The following is a 21,095-nucleotide window of genomic DNA, read 5'->3' as shown; positions in this document are numbered from 1 at the left end:
TTGGAGATGCATAAGACACAGTCCTCTGGAGAGAGTCCTGTGAGGCCCACGACCACAGTTTTGGATCCCTGGAGGTGGCCCCCATATGCCTCATAAAGTGCAGACGATGCTGCCGTGGGGAAGTGGAGAGCAAATGTCAGGCAGGCCAGCCATGGGGACAGCTCAGCTTGGGGTCCTGCACTGCCCAGCCCAGCCCCAGGGGAGCTGGCTGGAAAAGGCTGGGTCCTGTCCCTGGGAGGAGGGAGGTGGAGCAGAGGTCAGCAGAGCCAGCAGCATCCTGGGCACAGAAGAGGCTGCGCTGCCCTCTGGAGCCTGGCCTGGGTCTCCAGTCTCCGGTCTCTGGAGCTTGAGCTCAGAGGTTTCAGGAACATGTCCGTCCCCACGTACCAGGATGCCTGCTCTGCTCCAGCTCCCAAGACCCCGCTCAGTGGCCACCTCCCTAAGAAAGCCTCTCCCCACCCTGGGCCCTGGGAGACCCCGGCCACTCCGGGCTTCTGGTCAGACCACTGACACACAGAAACGGACTCAGCTGGGCCAGCTGTGCTCTCTGCCAGGAGTTTGGGAAGAGAATACAGCAGGGCAGTCAACTTCAACTGGGAGGGGGTGCAGCCAGGGCTGAGCTGTCCCTGCTGCTGGGAGCTGAGCGAGGCTCAGCCAGCGTGGGGGACTCAGCCCTTGGGTAGGAAAGCCCGCAGGCTCCCTCCATGCCCCCTTCTTGGTACATGCTGGTGTGAGGAGGCTTCTGTCCCTGCACGTGTGACCAATGGCTTGACAGCCTTGGCTGCCTCAGTGGCTCCCTCCCCCCGAATGCCGCCACACATACAGCTTACACTGAGCTCACGGGCCTGGAAGGATAGTCCCATGGGGGCCCAGGCGCCTGGAGGCACTGAGCAGGCTGCCCTGTCCCTGCTGCGGGCGCACCGGCCACCTGCCCGGGGTTACCTGTTCTGATCATGGGAGTCTCCGGGTGGGCACTCAGCATCCCCTTGTTGTAGAACTCACTCTTGTGATACATGTTGTTCTCGAACTGCCTCAGGGACTGCGGGGGCTTCAGCAGCTGCCAGTTCTTGTTGTCTGGGAAGTGGTCCTCGATGAACAGAGCGGGATGCGTCAGGAAGTAGAACTCATTGTAGCTGGAGCGGAGGGAAAGCTGGTCAGCAGCCGCATGGGGTGCGCAGGGCCAGCTCTGTGGAGGGGGAGGCGGGGCCTTCCAGGGGGGTCTGCGGGGCCTGCTTTGGGCTAACACCCCCCCAGGAGGGGGCCTGCCTGCTCCTGGAATGGGAAGAGGCACCACCTCCAATCCTGACATGGGCACTGGAGACGACACCTCAGGGTCTGCTTCTCGAAACACGAGCCAAGGCAGGATGTGAGTCCCGTCTAAAAGGCCACAACCCACAGCTGTGCCTGGGAGAAGGGCCCCCTGTTCTCAGAGCCAGAGACTTGAAGGGAACAAAAGGCATGGCCTGCGCACCAGGCGCCAGGCAGTGAAGGGGAGGGGGCTGGGACGGAAAGTGCTCAGGGGGGCCGGCTCCATCACCCCCTGGTCTCCTTGCCTGAGCAGCTGTGTGGGAGGAGCCTTCTGCAGTGTTTAGGATTGATCCCATGTGGCTCTCTGGGGGTCAGCGATGGGCATCAAGAAGAGAATGGGGAGACTCATCTGAGATGGGGAGGCTCTACTTAGCCCAAAGCGAGCAGTGCCCGAAGCTGACAGAGGTGAGGAGGCATGTGAGTGCACCGGTCCTGCGTCTGTGTGTGTGTGTGTGTGTGTGTGTGTGTGTGTGTGTGTGTGTGCGCGCGCGCAAAAGCTCTTGCATTTGTGGGGGGAAATGCAAGAGTGGGGCTGTCAAGATTTAAACTGAAAACATCAGCGAGAGAGACAACGCTCATTTCTCTGATGGATCTGAGCTGTGATGGACATCACAATCCACAGTGAATGTCAGGGCCTTCGCTTAAGGCCAGGGTTGGCCAGAGCCTGCACTCAGTGTGGCTCAGGGTCCTTGCACACCATCAGCATCCCTTCCTGCATTCAGCCCAGAGAGGAGGAGACCGACCTGGTGTCTAGGGAGCAGCAGGAAAGGGTACGGGTATCTGCATCATGATACAGTCAATGGCCCAAAACCTGCACGGGGAGTTAAAGAAGGTTCCCAGCCCCGCCTTTCCTCATACGTGGCCCGCGGGCAAAGGCTGGAGGCTTTTAGCTCTCGGGTGGAGGGAGTAATAGGGAGCCAGAGGAGTTCTGCCTTGTGCACCCTGTCAGTTCTGGGCCCTTATAATTGGTCTGGAGCTGGCTCACTTTGGAGCTCGAGGGAAGGTGGAGCAGCCAGCAGTAGGCTGAGGCCTCCCTGGCCCTCCTTCCCTCTGGCCGCCTCCTTCATCCTTGGCTCTCCCTGTATCCACCTATCAGGATGGAGACTGGTACTCACAGGAAGGTGAACTTGGAGGTGGTGGTATCCACCAGGCCACTGCCCCAGGTGCTGTCCAGCAGGTGCCACCTCCCTTCCAGGTACACGGCGTTCCAGGCGTGGTCAAACTCCCCCGAGAAGCTCTGCCCCGTCTGGTAGCCGAAGCCCTTGGAGTAGCCGGGCACCGTCATGCACTGCACTCCAGCGATTCTGGGGGCGACAGCGGGTCTGAGAGGCGGGCTGTCCCCGTCCAAGTCTGTCTGTCAGTGGCCCCAGGCCTCCGGTGTGTCTGCTGTCCCTGAGGCCCTCTGCGTCTCTCTTTTTCCTTACCTCTCACAGAGCCACATACATACAGCCTGCGGGCTTTTACCTCCAGAGCAGGGTCCTGGATAGTCCTGCTGGTGAAGACTGGCTGTTGTTCTGCTGTCTGCTCCGCCCTCAAGATTAAATGTCTCTCCCCAGAGCCTGCCTGGGTGCTCACCACAGTGAGAACCACCTCAAGGACACGGAAACCAGGGAAACGGTGGCCTTCTCAAACCAGAGCAGCTCTAAACGCCTGTACAACTGAGGGGCGGGGTCTAGCTGACACGGTGGGGTGTCAGGGAGGTGTGCTGGAAACCAAGGTGCAGAAGAAAGCTGAGCCCTACTCTGCCAGCTCAAGGACCTCTTTGTGGGGACCCCTGGGGTGGGCAGCCTGAGTATCCAGCCCTGACTCCAGGATCGTTCTGGTCCGACTGACATGCGTTAAGGTCATGACTGCTGTGGCCACAGGTTTGAAGTCCCCCACAGTTGTCCTTGGGGACGTAGAACGCTGATGGGACTTTCCAAGCTCTTGGGCCCCTTTGGTGGAGCAGCGCCTGGCGTTCACAACTGAGCTGCTGACACTTTCTGGGGCCTGGACAGTGGGGCCTGGGTGCTGGCCACATCTGGGAACCTCGGTGATCACTGGAAGCTCCAGTGTGGGTGTCTATAGCTGAAGTCCTAAGGCCCAGATCTGAGTGTTGGGGACCACCCCAAGGCCAAGCCAGAACTGGAGAGTCCTGGGATGGTAGGCGGCCTTCCTCTTCAGTACCCCAGCCCCCCTAAATGGCAGCCGAGGGGGTGGACTGCTAGTCTGACTGGGGGTACCTGTGCTAGTGTTCTGGGGCTTTTGTGTGAGTTAGAAAATGTTGCCTCTTCTTTGAGACACTGTCCTTTCGCTTGTGGATGACGGGCATAATAAATACACAAATCCACGCTACCCGGGGGTGCATGTGGCCCCTCAAATGGGCTCCTTGGAGCACACAGGCTGCCCACAGCACTGACCCGGTGACCTGACTCTGCACTCCGGGGGTCACCAGGGCTGGTTCAGGGGGGATGCTCTGGTGACGAGGTACATCCATGGACCAGGTCCACAGCCTCAGTTGCTCTAAGCAAAAGCGCCACGGGGCCTCTCAGGTCCTGGGGTGAAACGGCCACACACTCACCATGGCAACGGGGGGAATCTCCCCTATAAAAATGAATGTTTAATGAACGATTAGCAGAATGCTGGACTAAGTGTTACTTATCTATAGCTACATATCATTGTTGAGAATGAACGAAGCGAGGTGAGGAGCCTGCAGGTGACCACACTCCACCTGCCTGGGTGCTTCACCTGCACGGGATGAGCCCTGCCCCCCACCTGGTGGGCACAGGCCGCTCTGCTGGGGTTTTTGATGGGCTTGGCTGTCCCGCAGCCCCCACTTCTGCTGCAGCCTCACAGGGAACAGACCAGCTGGGCCCTGTCGGAGGACTTTGGGAGCACGTGGGGGACGGGGGCAGAAAGCAAGAGACACTGGGTCCTGATGTTTAGATTTCCTGCTGGTAAAGGTCAAAACCGACTCTCAGAGCAGCAGGGCGGCTCAGAGGTAGGAGGCCCAGGAGGCAGGGCGGGGTGGGCCCATAGGAGGGGAGAGGGCAGCATGCACACCTGCAGAGCCCCCGCCTCACCTCGCTGCAGAGGAGGGACCTGCAGGGCCACGGGGTCCAGGGGGCTTGTTCCCAGGATGAGGAGATCTGAACATTTCATAGTCTTAGAGCAGCGCTTCTCAACCTGTGGGTCGCGACCCCTTTGGCGGTCGAATGACCCTTTCACAGGGGTCGCCTAAGACCATCCTGCATATCAGATATTCACATTATGATTCATAACAGTAGCAACATTACAGTTATGAAGTAGCAACGAAAATAATTTTATGGTTGGGTCACAACATGAGGAGCTGTATTTAAAGGGCCAGAAGGTTGAGAACCACTGTCTTAGAGCAAACTGCCAGCAAGAGGGGAGGTCAAAGCAAGGCCAGAGGGGTGGGAAGGAGGTCTGGGTGGGGGTTGGGCCTCTACTGGAGGGCTCCACGTTCTCTGAGAGGGGGTGAGGAGGAGAAATGCGGTGAAGAACATTTAGTGAGGTAAGGAATGCTCCTGAAGCAGTGCTAATTGACAGGAGCCCATAAAACTCTGCCCTCAGCACATTGTGTATGAGAATGTGTGTGCCCCCACATTCATGGAGGATGAGAGACAGAGGGGGAGGGCAGAGAGAGAAACAGTGCAAAAGTCACCTGGGATTCTGGGGGATTTAAATTTTCTTCTTTGAACTTCTCTATATTTTCTAAATTTTCAGGAATGATTATGTGTTACTTTTGGAATTGGAAAGAATGCATACATCCTACTTGAAATTACTTTCTTCGGTGAGTTATTTTCCTTTCTTGCCCAGATGTCTGTGCATATCGATTCTGAGTACATGTGGGGGGAGAAGGGAGCCGGCCTGTTTGCAGGGAGAGGCACCGAGTGGAGCTGCCCCTCCGTACACCTGCCCGCGGATGCTCATCCGCTCAGAGCCACCTGGACACCTAGAATCAGGAAGGGAGGAGGCTCCACAGTGAAATGGAGCTGGTGCTGATGCAGGCAGCATGGCCGGTTCAAACTCGGCCTGAGGGTCCTCCTAGGTGATGCCGTGTCCCTGGGCTGTGTGCCATCGGGGACCCTCCCATGGAGCGGATGGAGTGGGGGTAAGATTTGAGAACCTGCCCAGGCTTGGGGTGCTCCAGGCTGGAGTGGGCGGTCACTGGGCTGAGCCAGGAGACCCCAGCTCTACCTCCAGCTCCCATGGTCACCTCCAGTGTGACCTTGCCAGACTTATCACGGGCAAAAAGAAAAGCTGGCATTCAATGATCTCTGACAGGCCGAGGAGAAGATGGGAGGGCCGTGGGGAATGCCCGGGGCAGAATAAAGATGAAAAAGGAAACTCAGCTCTAAGCTTATGCCATGCTCGACTATGATGTGAGGACATTTATTACCTGGCAGCGATGTGCCAGATGATTTGGACAAAGCAGTCCTCATGTAAAGCATTATTGTTCATATTCCATGATTCTCGTGCCAAATTGTGGAACTAGTGATTCCAGCTGCTGGTAGCTAGTCAGGATGACCGGTGGCCATTTCATGCCATCAAGAGCTCGCTGATGCATACACTCTGGGCCAAGCACTGCACCAGGGACCAGGGAATTACTATCATATCATATCATATCATATCATATCATATCATATCATATCATATATCATATCATATCCTACAATATAGTAAAATGTAATATTCCAAACATTAAGCTCACTGGCTGCCCTGGAAGTGCTCATAGTTGGAAGTTGGAAGGGGGCAGATAGGTGAACCGTCACTGAAATGCTAGTGATAAACAAAGCCCCGGGAAACCCAAAGGAGGAGGGATTTGCTGGAAGGAGCTGGGAGGGTTTTGAAGAAGGGGCAGAGGATGAGAAACCTCCTACAGAGCCCAGGCCAGCTGTCCTAGAGCCCCCAATACCACCCGAGGAGACCTGTCTACTAGCTCCGGCAGGCTGCAGAATCTTGGGTTTTACCTTTCACCGTTTTGAAAATCCCAAAGCCAATGGTATTAGTTGTGGAGGATCCAGACTGACTCACTGTGTACAGAGCTGGTCCAGGCCCTGCCATTGGAGCCGCGTGATGCTGCTTCAGCCCCACACGGCCAGGCCCCCAGCAGGTGCACCCACCAGGCTCTGATGCCCCCCTCCTGCATGTCTGAACCCCGCACAGAAAAGGGGATGGAGGACGGGCGGGAAGGACGGTGGCTGCAGGAGAGGCAACAAAGCCTGCTCTTTTTTTTTGGCATCGTGTTGAAAATATTGTGATTTCAAATAGCGAAATTAGGAAATATGGTTTCATTAACTTTAAGCCCTATGCCCACTTTCCCTGGGCAAACGTATGTGATTTAGAAGTCTTAGGGCCTTGCTGTTGCCGAAAAGTTGGTTCTCAAGAAGGTTAATATTATTGCAATAAAGATGAATTCTAAACTGGCCAAAACAGACTGTGATTTCCATTCTGCAGCAGGACAACCACAACCATGATTTATGTTTCACATGTTATGTGGTCGCTGTAAATCTGAAAGTGTCTTTATATTCCTGTTATCTGCTTCCCTTTCCCTTTTCTTTTTTAAAAATATGTTTTTTTTATTGATTTGAGAGAGAGAGAGAAACATTGATCTGCTGCTGCTGCCTCCTGCATGTCCCCTACAGGAAATGCCCAACCCACTGAGCCACACCAGCCAGGGCCCATTTTTCTTTTCTTACATCACCCTTATGGTGTGGTCAGTAAGTGTAATCACAGTAATAACTCTTTCTTGAAGGCCCTGTTTAGAGCCTCTGAGGTCACGTGACCTCAGGGACCTCCTCTCCAACAGGTGAGGAGACAGAGGTTCAGAGAAGGAAGCCGACTTGCCTGGGGACACACAGCCAGTCAGTGGCCAGTGCAGCTCCAGCACTTAGTTGTTCTAATGCCCAGTTTGGGAGGCTTTGCCTTGCACCAGCCCTTTTGTTCACCAAGTTATGTTTTAATCTATAAACTATGGGTGGTATACAGAGCAAAACGAAAGGGTGGTTTGCTAGTGTGATGTCATTCATATTTGATGAATCTGCAGAGGTGGGGGACGTTAGATGTCTCTTTTGGAGGCCTTATATGACAAAGTCAGACTTGGGGATAATTTAAGGTTACCCTGGTATCTATCTGGCTCTTTAGGGAGCTGAGAAGGGCCGCTCCCCAGTTTCGAGGCCTTTGGGGACATGAGATGTTTTGGGATCATCCAGGACATCATGCATGTCACTGCGCCCGCTCTCTGTGGCAGCTGAAGGATGGACGGATGGAAAACTGACTGACATCTGACTGGTGACAATCAGTCCCTCAGCATTAAAGTCTCAAACTGGTAATAAGCTCCTGGCTTTATCGAAAGTCTCTGGAAAATCTGCTAGCTGGTGCTCGAGCTGTGATAACGGAGCAAGGAAGGTACTGGAGGCTGACTTAGGTCCAGGGATCTGGGGAATTAAACTGGGCCCTGCAGGGAAATTAAGCAGAATTCATTAAGGCTGTGACAACTGAGGCAAAAGGAAAGACATTAATGCCGGATGATAGAAAGTCAGAAAGAAAGCGGACCAGCAGTTACAAGCAATAGCATCAACAAATAACCTCACGTCGGTTACCTGGGAAAGACGACGAGGAAATGAAGGCTGTTGTGAAAATATCCGAATTCCCCACCAAATTACTTTATTAAATCAGTCCTTAATGAGGCCATTGCAGGGAGGCAGAGTGGACTGGCAGCTGTAACGATGCCGTGTGGGCACGGCTCTCGCTAAGAGAACATTCTGACAACTAGGCAGGGATAAATCAGCAACTCTGGATTACCTGTCTTCGGTTATTAAGGAATGAGCTAATGAATTTACCAAGCCTTCGACAGTTATTTTAAAGGGAAGGGGAAGTAGGGAAGTGATGCATAGATGAGGTTACTGATCTTTAAAGCAAAAGTTAAAAGAATTCATGGAACTGTGAGCTATTGTTAAACACCCCGGGCAAACGTGAGGAGTCTTGCACGTTGGGGCCTAACTTTAAATGATGCAAAGTGTTGGAATGTGTTTTAATGATCAGCTGCAGGCCAGAATAGGGCCATTGTTAAGCATCTGGACCAGGCCAAAAGCTGACTGTTTCACTCCAGGCAAGTGTCAGTTTCCTGAGTCGCTGGGAGTCTGCCTGGGTCTGTGGGAGAGGTCCACAGAGCAAAAGCACTTCCGTACTCCAGAGAGACAAGAAAGCTTAAACAAAGCTGGGTCATCCCCCCCCAAACTGCATGTTTTTGTTTAGTCCTGCAGTCCTGCCAGCAGGCAGCACAGCCCCAGTGTACAGATGAGGACACTGAGGCGCCAAGAATTAAGTGCCTTCCCAAAGGCATGGAACTAACCCGTGGTAAATTCAAGACCGGTGAACTGAGGACTGGGGGGTCTTTCTGGCGTCAAGTCTGGCACTCCTTCTAGCCCTCTATGCTAGAAAGCTTGTGATGGATAGAGGACATGTTCTATGACTTAAAAACCCTGAATGTTTTCAAATGAACAAATTAAGATGAAAAGAATTAAGGTCTGGAAGATGCTACACACAAACAGAGCTGCAGTCAGATTGATGGTTATTCCATATTTTAAAAGAGAATAAGGCCCATTTTTGTAGAAGTTTGCTGGAATATCCTGTCTTTTCCTGACTTTGGAGGCCTATGGTGTGTAGGATTATGAGATGGGTGGTCACAGGGGAGGGAGGGAGGAAGAGAGAAAGGGGTGGGGGAGAGGGAGAGAGAGAGAAAGAGAGAGAGAGAGAGAGAGAGAGAGAGAGAGAGAGAGAGAGAGAGAGACTAACAATATGCGAAGACATATAAGCCCTGTCGACATGTGAGAGGAATGAGAGGAAATGGACACAGGTTAGCACCTCTATGGGAGAACAAAGCCCAGGGAGGCATATGACAATGTTATCTGTATGTGGTAGGATTCAGAGTCATTTAATTTGCTTCTTTTTGCTTCTGTGCACTTTACACATCACCTACAATTAACAAGTATATTTTTAATTTAGAAACGTATTCAGTAAAAGCATAAGGCAAGACAGGAGCGTGTGGATGACGTCCTGGCGCGGGGCCTGGGAGGAGCATTAGGGAGAGGGGCGCTGCGAGCTCTGGAGGTGTGGGCGGCCTCAAAGGGCGCAGGCCTGGAAGGGTGGCTGGGGTCGGATTCTGGAGGACTTTTCAGGGCAGTCTTGTTCAGGAACCTGGGGCCAGAGGAGCCTGGGCAGGGGCCTGGAGAGGATCCTAGCTCTTTAAGGGGCCCAAAGGCACATGGGGGCACCTAGGTCTGGGGTGGGGTGGCAGTGGGAACGTTAGGGGTCGTGAGAGCTGCTCTGGCTGAGTGAATGGGGATGGAGGGGCTGGTATCCTCTGCACCCGACCTGCCCTGGTTGCCTCTGTGGTCGCAGGGGTGGGCCCTGAGGCCGGGGAGGGGTGGGGCAGGAGGGGCAGGCACATGGCGATGGAGATGGGGATGTGGGAGGCCAGCACTGGGGGTGAGGCCAGGAATCAGTTGAGTGGGTGGATGTCTGGTAGAATAGGACACCTTGCAGCCACCTGCTACACTTGGTTTGATGGCTTGCCCCCCGCAGTCCCGGTGCCTGAGAAAACACACTCCCAGGGGCCTGCAGAGTGGACAGCGGTGCATCCCTTCCCTGGGAAGGGGGGTTTTCAGTGGCCCCTGGGGCTGGCTGATTGTGTCCTGGGGAACCCAGCAGACCTCAGAGAGCAGGTACAGGAACTGCGGGGATCAGTGGGGCTCCCCCAGCCTTGAGTCTGTCTCAGGGTCACCCAGACCTGGCGGTGATGACCCCAAACACAAATGTTTTCCTTACCGGCCACTCAGCCGCTATCACCCACCCAGGCAACCTGGCCAGGTGCTCACTCCCAGAGCAATGAACACGGAGCCCAAAGGCTCCAAGACAGACGCTGCTTCCTAGTTATTCAGCTCTTCCAACTGACAACTCTCTCAGGTAGGAGAGTTTTTGCTTCCCCTGAGAGAGGCCCCCTGTGCCAGACTTGGAGGACAAGCCTCTCACAGTCCCCTTGGCGTCAGCAGCCACTGTCCTCCCCTTCCCAAATCTGCCATTCTTCTAACCTTCAGCTGCACAGAGATGGGAGAAGGTGGAAAAAGGGCCTTTTATAACCAAATTATTTCTGTGCATTCATCTGCCATTATGTTAATGCATCGCGAAGCCTGGCAGATGGTACAAAGTCAATTATGCTGGTGTTAAAACGGGAGAAATTGACCTTTTCAGGACTCACTCGGATTCCAGAGCAGAGTTTGCAAACTCAGGTTTCAGGGCTGGCACGTGGGCGAAGGCTCATAGCACTTTGGAAGGGGGAGGGGTGGGTGGGGGTGGCCTCTCTGGTACCTGCACATTTTCTCAAAGAGCCCCGCGTAGCCATCACAGTTGGTCTTCTGGGTCTGAAGGATGTTGCTGGGTTTGAAGGCCTGGCGGTCCTTCTCCTGGGCAGCCTCGATGTCATACTCTAGAGGGCAGAGTAGGAGGCTGTGAGAGGGGGTCCACAGGCCCTGCCCTCAGCTGTGTTTTCAACAGAATTTGGGCTGGCCTCCCTCGGGCCCGGGAGAAGCATCGGGCGTGGAGGGCTCTGCATACTTATCCCACCTCCACACAGCTCTGCAGGCTGTCCCAGGGATGCTGTTCCTGTCCCTGCTGCGGCCCCCAAGGCCAAGGCCTCACACTGACCCACAGGGGGCGCTGAGCTACCGTCAAAGCTTGCCCCAAATAGAGAAGACTGCTCGCCTACAGCCTGTCACTCCACTAACAAGAGAGCTGGAGGCCTGCGGTGGGGCCCTGAGGCACAATGGGCACCGCGGACACAAATGTGTGTGTGTGTGTGCGTGCGTGCGTGTGTGTGTGTGTGTGTGTGTGTGTGTGCAGTAAAAATGTTCTACCAAATATTCTGTTTCTAATCCTGCCCCCTTAAGGCCCAGGCTGAGCTGCTGGGGTTGGGGTGGAAGCAGGTGGCCCCTCAGGCCTATGGTCACACCCCCTACCTGTGTCAGGTGAGTTCATCCTAGCTACCTCTCTACCTGCTGCTTTGGGAAGACAAAGGAAAAGCCGAGTGGCAGAGGGTCAGGAAAGTCCTTATGTCATAGGGGAAACACTGAAAGTACACCCACCACCTGGTTCTTCCATCGACTGCAAGGGGTAGCACCTATTATCGTCTTAGCAACTACCTGTGGGGCTTGGCTTGGCTTGGCCTGGTCAGACTCCCAAGGTGGTGCTGTGAAGGGCTGTAGGCGGCTCTGAGAACCTAGACACTGCGCTGAGACCAGTGGCTGAAGTTGCTAGTATGGGAACAGGAGCAGGGAGAGGAGAGCCCACCCTTTCTGGCACTGGGACTTAAGCAAACTCTGGTTGCAATAACTTTTCAAATAGCTATGACTCCTCCCCAACTGATGATCATACTTTTTGAAAATGACTTGCCCTGGGTTCTCATCTCTCTGGAGCAGTTTTACCAGGAAGCCAGGACTGAAGGAAGGGCCTCAGCTCTGGCCACTGGCCATGGGCAGAGGGCCACGTGGGACCCTCTACCCAATGACCCTTTATGGTGACTTTTATTCTGCTTGGTTAGTCTTAGGTTATTCAATCTAGTCATATGAGAGCCCCTGTCCTCTGTCTTTCATCTCATTCCACACTCACTGGTGATTGAGTGAGTCCCAGAGATACTACTCTGGGAACAGAGCCTGCAGGAGTGGTACCAAGGGGTCCTAGAACCACTAACACCATAGGTGGTCCTACCTATATGGTGGCAGATCCAGATCCAGATGGCACGGACTCTCTCCAGGTCACTGTGGGCCTCCTGGAGCAGGTCGTTCACCAGCTCGTCCAGGCCACTCTTGACTGTCACCTGGGGGATGGGGTGTGTGTGCTGTGTCAGGGCCTGGACGAGGGCTGTGGGAGCCCAGCACCCTGCCACATGCAGCCAGTGTTCCCTTTCCTTCAGGCAAAGAAGGAAGAGGAGAGGCCCAGAGGGACAAAGGCTGGGCTGAGGGCAACTGTTGGTGGTGGTGGTGGGGGGGGTAGCTGAACATGATGGGTAGTGCTGACCAGCTGACTCACTGGCCCTAGAAACACTACATCTTTTCTTTGTAAATTTTGGGATCAGCCAGGTGGGTATCTGGTTGGCTGTAGCAGCCCCTAGTCATGGCTAATATTTCCCAAAGCAATCTACAGAATTAATAGACTCTATATAAAATTCCAATAGCCTCCCCCCCGCCCTTTTACCAACACTCAAATTGATATAGAATTGCAAGGAGCTGGAATAGTCAAAACAATTTTGAAAAAAAAAGGCTCATATTTTTGTATTTCAAAACTTACTGCAAAGCTACAGTAATCAAAATGGTGTGGTACTGACACAATGGATTATATGGACCAATGGAATATAATTGAGAGCCCAGAAATAAACTCATAATATAGCTATGGCTAACTGACTTTTGATAAGGGTGCCAAGTCCATTCAATAAGGGAAAGAATAGTCTCTTTAACAAACGATGTTGAACAACTGGATATCCATATAAAAAATAATAAAGTAGAACCCCTACCTCACACCATATAAAAAATTAACTCAAAAAGGACCAATGACCTAAGCATAAGACTTAAAGTATAAAAATCTTAGAAGAAAACATGGGCATATCATCATGACCTTGGATTTGGCAATGGATTCTTAGATATGATAACAAAAGCATAAGGCACAAAAGAAAAAATAGATTAATTGGGCTTCATAATAATAAAAAAAACTTCTGTTCATCAAAGATCATTATTAAGAATGTGAAAAGACCACTTACAGAATGGGAGAAAATATCTGCAAATAATATATCTGTTAAGGGTTTAATATCCAGAATATATAAAGAACTACAACTCAACAACAAAAAGACAACCCACTTTTAAAATGGGCAAAGGACTTGAATATACATTTTCCCAAAGATATGTAAATGGCCAATAAACACATGGAAAGATGCTCAACACCATTAGTCAATAGGGAAATGAAAATCAATACCACAAAGAGATGTCACTTCACACCTACAAGGATGGCTGTAATAAAAAAGACAGACAAGAAGTGCTGGCAAGAATGTTGAGAAATTAGAACCCTGTACATTGCTGGTGGGGATGTAAAATGGTGCAGCTGTTGTGGAAAACAGTTTGGGTATTCCTCATAAAGTTAAACATAGAACTACCATATGATCCAGTAATTCCACTCCTAGGTACATACACAAAAGAACTGAAGACAGGGACTCAAACAGATAATTGTTCACAAACGTTCATTGCAACACTATTCACAATAGCTAAAAGGTAGAATCCACCCATGTGTCCATCAGAGACGAATGGATAAATAAAATGTGATAGGTCGAAACTGTGAAATATTATTCATCCATTGAAAAGAATGAAGTTCTGATATGTGTTACAACATGAATGAACCTTGAAAACATGATGCTAAGTGAGATAAGCCAGCCATAAGAGGACACATATTGTATGATTACACTTACATGAAATATCTAGAATAGGTAAATTTATAGAGACAGTAAGTAAATTAGAGGTTACCAGGGGCTGGGGTGAGGGAGAATGGGAACCTATTGCTTAATGGGCATAGAGTTTCTGGTTTTGGAAGTAGATAGTGGTGATGGTTATACAACACTGTGAATGTAATTAATGCCACTTATAAATTATTAAAATGGCAATTTTATGTTATATATAGTTTACCACAATTAAAAAAAGGAACAAATTAGGTTTTCTCACAGGGGCCCTCAGGAGGAAACAGGGTTGGGGTTGCTGAAAAGGCAGTCCTGACCCTATTCAATCTTTCTAGAGAAGACGGGGCCACTGGAGGCTCAGTTGGGCCACAGTTGCCCACATGTCCCTCAGCCCCCACCCTAGGGCACTCCTTGACCTATTATCTCCTGCGACTGCCCCACTGCTCACTGGAACTCCAGGACCCACTCTCTGAGCACAAGGAGACCTCTGGGCCCATCTTCTGTCACCCACTCGCCCTGCTGCTCTCTGCTTCTTTTTCTTCTATGTCCAGCATCAACGCCACACCCTTGTCTTTGTCCCTCTCACAGGGCCTAGAACACATTGCAGGTCCAAACTATGGCCAGGCTGACTCCGGATTTAACCCCAAACTTTAGTCCATGGCTTCTGGTCCACTGTTCCCCACCCCTGACCCTCCCTGGGCCCGGCTGGCTCTGGTTTTCCACTGCTCCATGGCAGTATCTGTGGCCACAGCTAGGCTCCTGGCATTGTCCTCTGAGCCTGGCCAGCAGCCTATAGATGACTTCCTGGCTTGCCAGCCTCGGATGGCTCACCTGACATCACAGCAGGTCCAGCTCCTTGGCCCATCCAATCAGATTATCTGTGGTGAGGGTCCTGCTTGGCTCTCACGACCCCAGTGTGCCCCTAGTGCCTCAGCTCTTGTAGCTGCTCCTCCCCACGCCCATGCCACACATGTCCAGGCCCAAAGATGTGAGAGCTCAGCAGCCTACACGCTCAAGGGATGAGCTTGGCTATGGTCACAGTGGGTGCTGGCCATCTGCATTTATGGTCCTCCCCACCCTCCTCCTCCCTCCCTTCCTGGGCTGGGGCTGGCATGGCTCAGTAGTAGCAATGCCAAAATGGGCAGGCAGAGGGCAGGACAGGGGGGCCTGCCAATGACACAGCTGCAGGGTGTGCAGCCTGGGATGGATGCATCAGGATTGCGGTGGGGCCGCGGGTGGTAGAAAGGCCTTTGGTCCTGGGCAGGGCCTGCTGCCTTGGGCCTTCTGTCCCCCATCCATACACTATGAAAAGGCACTCTGGGCCATCCATCCAAGGGACTCGGGATACATTCAGGAGGGGCCTAGGGAAAGGTTGAGCTTCCCTGGCTCAGGGAGCTCCGAGCCACCCTGGAGCGCGGTCGGCAGAAGGGCCAGCTATCCTACCTGTGAGGCATAGGTGTCCAGTTTCTCAAACTGCTGCAGGTCCAGGGGCATGGATTTCAGGCTGGACCGATCCCAGGGGTAGGCTGGAAACACAGGGAGGCTTGGTCAGCTGCTGAGACCTGCTGACGAGGGCTGCCTGGCTCAGGCCTCCCTGTCTTTTTGAGAAGCTGTACCTGCTTGACTTTTAGCATGATTCTCAGAGCCTGAAACTCTGCTCCCAAGAGCTGTCTTTCTCAGAAAGATCCCTTGGTCGAGTTGGTTTGGGGTCTTGGAGACACAGGGGAACAAGACAGTGGAGCAGGTTGTACGGTCAGTGTCACTCACTCCCCGAGAGTGCAGGGTGGGGTCTCTGCAGGCAAGTGCAGGAGGCCGGCTATGAGCCTCAGTGCCCTGTGCCTTTGCCACACACCTTGGTGCTACAGACCCCAGAGTTGTGGTGAGAAGGTGAGGATGGGTGTCACCACCAGCTCTGGCCTGAGCTGCTCCATGACCCTCGCTGGGCTGGCACTGGATGAGAGGCTGTGCCAGCTGGTTAGGCAGCTGGTCAAGTTTAGCTGCCAGGAACAGGCTGCATGGATCCTTCTGCATCTCCCCACCGCTCCAAGGTCCCTACTGTAAAGCTGTGGCCTCACTCAGAAACTTAGCATTTTCTTTCTTCTTCTGCTTCTTCTATGAGGACTAAGGCATTTCCTGGACCCCACACCCCAGATCCTGCTGTCCTGCACAACCTTACATTAGCGCTCCCAGGAAGCCCAGCACCATCATGGTTACCGCTCTGGTGCCAGAGCTGGGACTTCTTGTCTGCCATCACTTAGGGACCATCAGTCCCTACCCTGCGTGGTCTGAGTGCAGCCCTGGCCCAGCCAGCCCCTCAGAAGGCGCGGGGACATGGCGGCAGGCCCTCATGAGCGCCCCCATTTCTCAGTGCCCTCTCCCTCCATGGAATCTGGCTCCTGCCATTCTCTGACAAGGGCCGACAGGGTGACCTAAGTGGATAAGAAAGGGACTTGCACATCGAACAATTTCTGCTCAGTACAGCTCTGCAAATGAGGCCGCCCTGCCCCCATTTAGAAGAAAGGTGGCGTTTCTAAAATGGGACTGAAAACCCTACCCTTTCTTGGTTCTGTTTTACAATATCTGAACGTTAAAATTACCCATAATGATTTATGCCTCATTAAGTTTACCTTCTGAGCAGATTATAGAAATCCAAATATGAGTTTGCACAAATACATTTAAAATGCCAGTGGCATTAACAAAATTATTTTAATTTTAAAGCCAAACAATGGGAAGAAGGCCAACCTGTACCAAACCTTAGATGCCATCTGGTTTACTGAGGGGGAAACTGAGGCCCAGGAAAGATGAGGGGGAAACAAAAGCAAGACTTGAACCCAGGCTGTCTATCACCCCACGCAGGGTTTCCTCCTCTGCCCCGCTCTGCTTATTTGCATGTCTCCGACCTAACAGGTGATTGGCATTCTATTCAAAGTTAACACAATTCTGGATTCTTGTTTTAATATGTTTCCCATAATGGGCTGCCTTGTTATTGGTGGGGTTTGTGCTTTAGCTTAGGGCTCACATCTGGTGTGTGAGTTTTTTACTTCGCCCCCTGTGTCCATGGCAGACATTGCTAATCATTCACACTCCTCCTCCCTCCCTGAGCCCAGAGGTGGCCCCTGACTCTCAGCACAGGGACCCAGGGAACCATTTTCAATCGATTGGAGACTCCCCCATGAGGTTAAACCGATTCCCGTCTCATAGAACGGCCCAGCAGACGGTCCTGCAACTTACCATGGGCATCCTTCCCTCCAGGCTGCCGGGGTCTTGTGTTTCCATTTTTATCACCTTGCAAACCTACAATATCCCAAAGATCAGGAGTAGAGACACTTCAGAAGAAACAGAAATGCAAGCACAGACCATTCTCTGTGTGGTCCTTGCTTCTGACCCCTCCCCTTCACTCTCCTTCTCAGAGCCTTCTTGCTCCCATCCCCACCTCCCACCAAGTTGCTACTGAAATTGCCCTAGACATCCTGGTGGGGCGGAAGGAGGCCTGGGAACCAGGGGAGGGTGACAAGAAAAAACACCTGCCGTCTGCGAGCATTTCCTCCGACAGCAACATTTTGGATTATTTAGTGGCCCGCCTGGGGCCTGCTGCTCCTGCCCTCCCCCGCACGCTCCTGCCTCCCAGCAGCAGAGCTGGGGATGCCGGGAGCACCGGCGGATTCGTGCCAGATAATCCTGGACAAGAACTGACCATGGACAGACATGAAAGTGGGGCGAGAGAAAAGTAGTTTGTATGGACCTGAAACCCAGAAAGCAATTATTAAATTATTCCCTGGGAAGGTTCCAGGGCAACCACATCCTATAAATCCAGGACTGTTAAGGCAGGATGGTTGCCTACAGTTCTTAGACTCCATGGGCAACAGGAGAGGAACTCTTCCTGCTGATCTGAAAGCAGGTCAGAAAGAGGAGGTTCCTGGTGGGACCTGGAGGAGCTGGGGGCGGGGTGCCAAAGCAGCTGTCTCATGCCCCTGAAGCCCACTGTAGGCTGCAAATATAACAACAGAAGGTTGCAGAGTTATGAAGGCCATTCTAGTAACAGTGGGCCTTTTCTTGCACCTACATTTTTTTCCCCATCTACCTTCTCTGGTAGAATAATGGGGGTTCAAAATAGAAGCTTGCCTTTATTGTGTCCTTAGTACGCCTGGCTTGTGCTTTGTATTGGCACTGTACCTGGTACCTCTCATTCAACTTCACGAGAATCTTATGAGGGATGCCGAATTGCTTTCCTCCTTTTACAGATGAGGAAATTGAGTCCAAGAGAGAGGTCAAGCCGCGTGCCCAAGGCCACAGGACTGAGATCTGAACCCAGCCAGTGGATTCCCAGGGTCTGTTCTCTCTCCATTTGACTGTCCTCCTGAGATCCTGACCGCCGAGGGCTATAGGACCAGGCAGACGGGGAGGGTCCGCCTTGGCCCGCTGAGTGGACTTGGAGAGAACCTGAATCTTGGCTGCTCTGTGGCCTCTGTTCTTCAGCTGGCATTTCCCTAGGCCCTTGCTTAGCCAAAAGATGGACATATACAGGGGGAAGTTTGAGAAGGGAGTGGAGGAGACATCGTGGGCCTGGGTCTGGGCCTGTGTGCACTGCACTGAGGCTGGCCACGTATGGTAGGGAAAAGCATAGGCTTCAGGTGGACCTGGGTTCTGACCCTCTTCCCAGCTGGCCACTTAGTAGTTATTTCACCTTTCTGGGCCTCACTTTACTGATCTAAAAGTGGGTATGATACTGGTATATGCCAAAGTTAACGAATGTAAAAAAACTTACATGGTACCTTTCAGACAGTCAATAAATGGTATCTAAAAACAATAACACTCTTGTGATGTAATTCATCTTCAGCTAAATGCCTTGTTTACCCACACCAAACTGCAGACACTCAAGAATAGTGATTTCTGGGAATGGAGAAGAAACAGAACCCCAGCTTGAGGCTGTCACACCTTTGCCTCTTACCAGTGTGTAGGTCCAGGTTACTCTGCTCCTTACCCTAGAAGATGCCCAAGCTGGGCTCTGTCCATTCAGTTGCCCTCAATCCTCCCTGCCAGACCTCCACACACAAGCAGCCCTGTACGTACGTACGTTTATCCAAGGAAAACTTCTTAAGCAGCTCGGGCATGGTGTCTCGAGGGTGGACCTCCACAGTCAGCTGTGTCCCTGTAAAGGAACAGGAGGTGACAGTCCCATCCCGATGCTACTAGGAAAGGATGCGGTGTTTCACGACAGACGTTTGAACAACAAAACACAATTGGGTTTAGAGCTTTCTTTTGAACAGACAAGTGATTCTTGTTTAAAAAGAACAAAGACAAAACACAAGGCGACAGTTTCCAGATCCAGGTAAGACCGAGTAAGCTCCTCCCACCTGGTGTCTCCCACCGGATGCAGCTATAAGCCTTGGAAAGAATGCGCGGGGCAACAATTTGAGGACTCAAAAGTAAATGATAGATGGAATACTGGGGAAGAAGGTTAGGATTTAAAGCATTACCAAATTGGCAGTGCGGTTACCATTCCCTCTCCCCTGTGGTATTACTTAGGTTGGACTCCACAGCAGCCCCAAACCCAGAAGTGCACAGGGGGTGCAGGGAAAAAGTGCTGCAAGAGGAGCCTTCTCTTCCGGCCTGTGGAGTGAGAGTGGGTGAAATACCGTGTTGTCCCCCTCCCCCCCCACTTCTGTAACTTCCTCACTCAGCCCCAGGAAATTCTATTGGTAGCAGTGCAGAGTGATTTGGTGGCCAGGTAGACACAGAAAGTCTTTGAGAGAGGGCACCAGAGAAGCTAAAATTCCCAAGCATGTGGGGCAAATTCTTCTTCTTATTTTTCACTCTCTGTTCTCCCTGACTGGCACCAAAAGCAGACACAGTTGTGAGAAGTGCCTGACAGAGTGGAAAAACGAAAGCTCCAGCTTTTTGGCCAGAGGACTAGAAAGCAGGTTGTGAAGAGGAGGGAGTCAGGAAAACAAACCCATAAAGTTATGGATGAACTCTTGTAGTTACCTCTGAGTTGTGTGTCCTGGGATCTCATCCTAAAATCCCATCGCAGTCTTTGAGAACTAAACTATCAACTGACCAACAGAATAGATACAGAGAAGCATGGAACAAACCAATGAATCTCAGAGGGAAGGGGAGAGGGGAGTGGGAAGAGATTAGCCGAAGAAATTACATGCATAGCCCATGGACAGACAATAGTGCTGTGAAGGCCTAGGGAGTGGGGCCACGCATAAGAGCAAGGTGGAGGGAGTCATTGGTGGGAAAAAGGGATATCTGTAATACTTTCAACGATAAGGATAAATTATTAAAAAGTAATAAATAAATAAAATCTAAATTATGGGGTAGACTAAATGCTTAGACAGGCCACTGGGTGGTGCATGTACAGGGCAGGCAGAACTGTATAACATTGCAAAGGCTAAAATCCAAAATTACTATCCAGCATAGGAAGACCTAGGGAAATCTCAACTTGAAAAGGAGAAGATAATCCACATATGCTAACCCTACAATGACACAAAATTTGGAATTACCAGCAAAATACTTTAAAACAGCCATGCTCTAAAAGGTGAGGGCAAACAGTCTTGAAATAAATGTAAAAATACAAAGTATAAGAAAAAAATTAAAAGTTATAAAGAAGAAACAAATGAAAATTCGAGAACTGAAAAATATAGTTTAAAAAATTCTCTGGATATGCTCAATAACAGAGATGACAGAAATAAGATTTAATGAACTTGGAGATAGAGTAATAGAAATTATACAACATGAATAACAGAGAGAAAAAAGTGAACAGAGCCTCAGGGACCTGTGGAACAATACTTAAAGGCCGAACATTCATGCCATTGAGATACAAGAAGGAAAGGAGAAAAGTGCATTACAGAAAAAAATATTTGAAGAAATCAATGAGAGAATAATCAATGAAACTAAAAGCTGGTTCTTTGAAAATATCAGTAAAATTGATAAACACTTTAACCAGGTTGACAAAAAAAAAAAAAAGAGGTAAGACACAAATCAGAAGCCAAGACACCAATATCAGGAATGAAATGGATGGTATCACTACAGATGATCCTAAAATTTAAATGAAAAGATACAGCAACTAGAATAGCCAAACCAGTTTTGGGGAAAAAAAATCAGAGGACTCCAACTACCTATTACTGTAAAGCAACAGTAATCACAACAGTGTGATAGTGGCAAAGAGACAGACACATCAATCAACAGAGTATAATAAATAATTAAGAAATGGAGCCACATGAATATGGCACATTGACTTTTTACCGAAGTGCACAGAACAATCCAACTAGAAAATGGGTAAAAGAAC

The 21,095-nt window shown here is 51.2% G+C and overlaps 1 protein-coding gene across 1 annotated transcript in view; it reads right to left on the bottom strand.

Annotated features, from left to right (window-relative positions):
• KY (kyphoscoliosis peptidase) overlaps positions 1–21,095 on the bottom strand; it is a 44,304-nt gene that overhangs the window by 7,852 nt on the left and 15,357 nt on the right. Inside the window, exons 4-10 of the mRNA XM_036332517.1 lie at positions 18,879–18,953; positions 17,036–17,098; positions 15,248–15,330; positions 12,076–12,184; positions 10,681–10,798; positions 2,424–2,612; positions 943–1,133 (exon numbers count right to left, since the gene is read on the bottom strand). Coding sequence (XP_036188410.1) covers positions 943–1,133; positions 2,424–2,612; positions 10,681–10,798; positions 12,076–12,184; positions 15,248–15,330; positions 17,036–17,098; positions 18,879–18,953 — 828 coding nt within the window. The remainder of the gene's footprint in view (positions 1–942; positions 1,134–2,423; positions 2,613–10,680; positions 10,799–12,075; positions 12,185–15,247; positions 15,331–17,035; positions 17,099–18,878; positions 18,954–21,095) is intronic.

Source organism: Myotis myotis, unplaced genomic scaffold (genome assembly GCF_014108235.1).
Source record: "Myotis myotis isolate mMyoMyo1 unplaced genomic scaffold, mMyoMyo1.p scaffold_m19_p_13, whole genome shotgun sequence".
NCBI classification, from domain to species: Eukaryota; Metazoa; Chordata; class Mammalia; order Chiroptera; family Vespertilionidae; genus Myotis; species Myotis myotis.
Note: the sequence above shows the minus strand (reverse complement) of the source record. Positions and strands in the feature narration are given on the sequence as shown.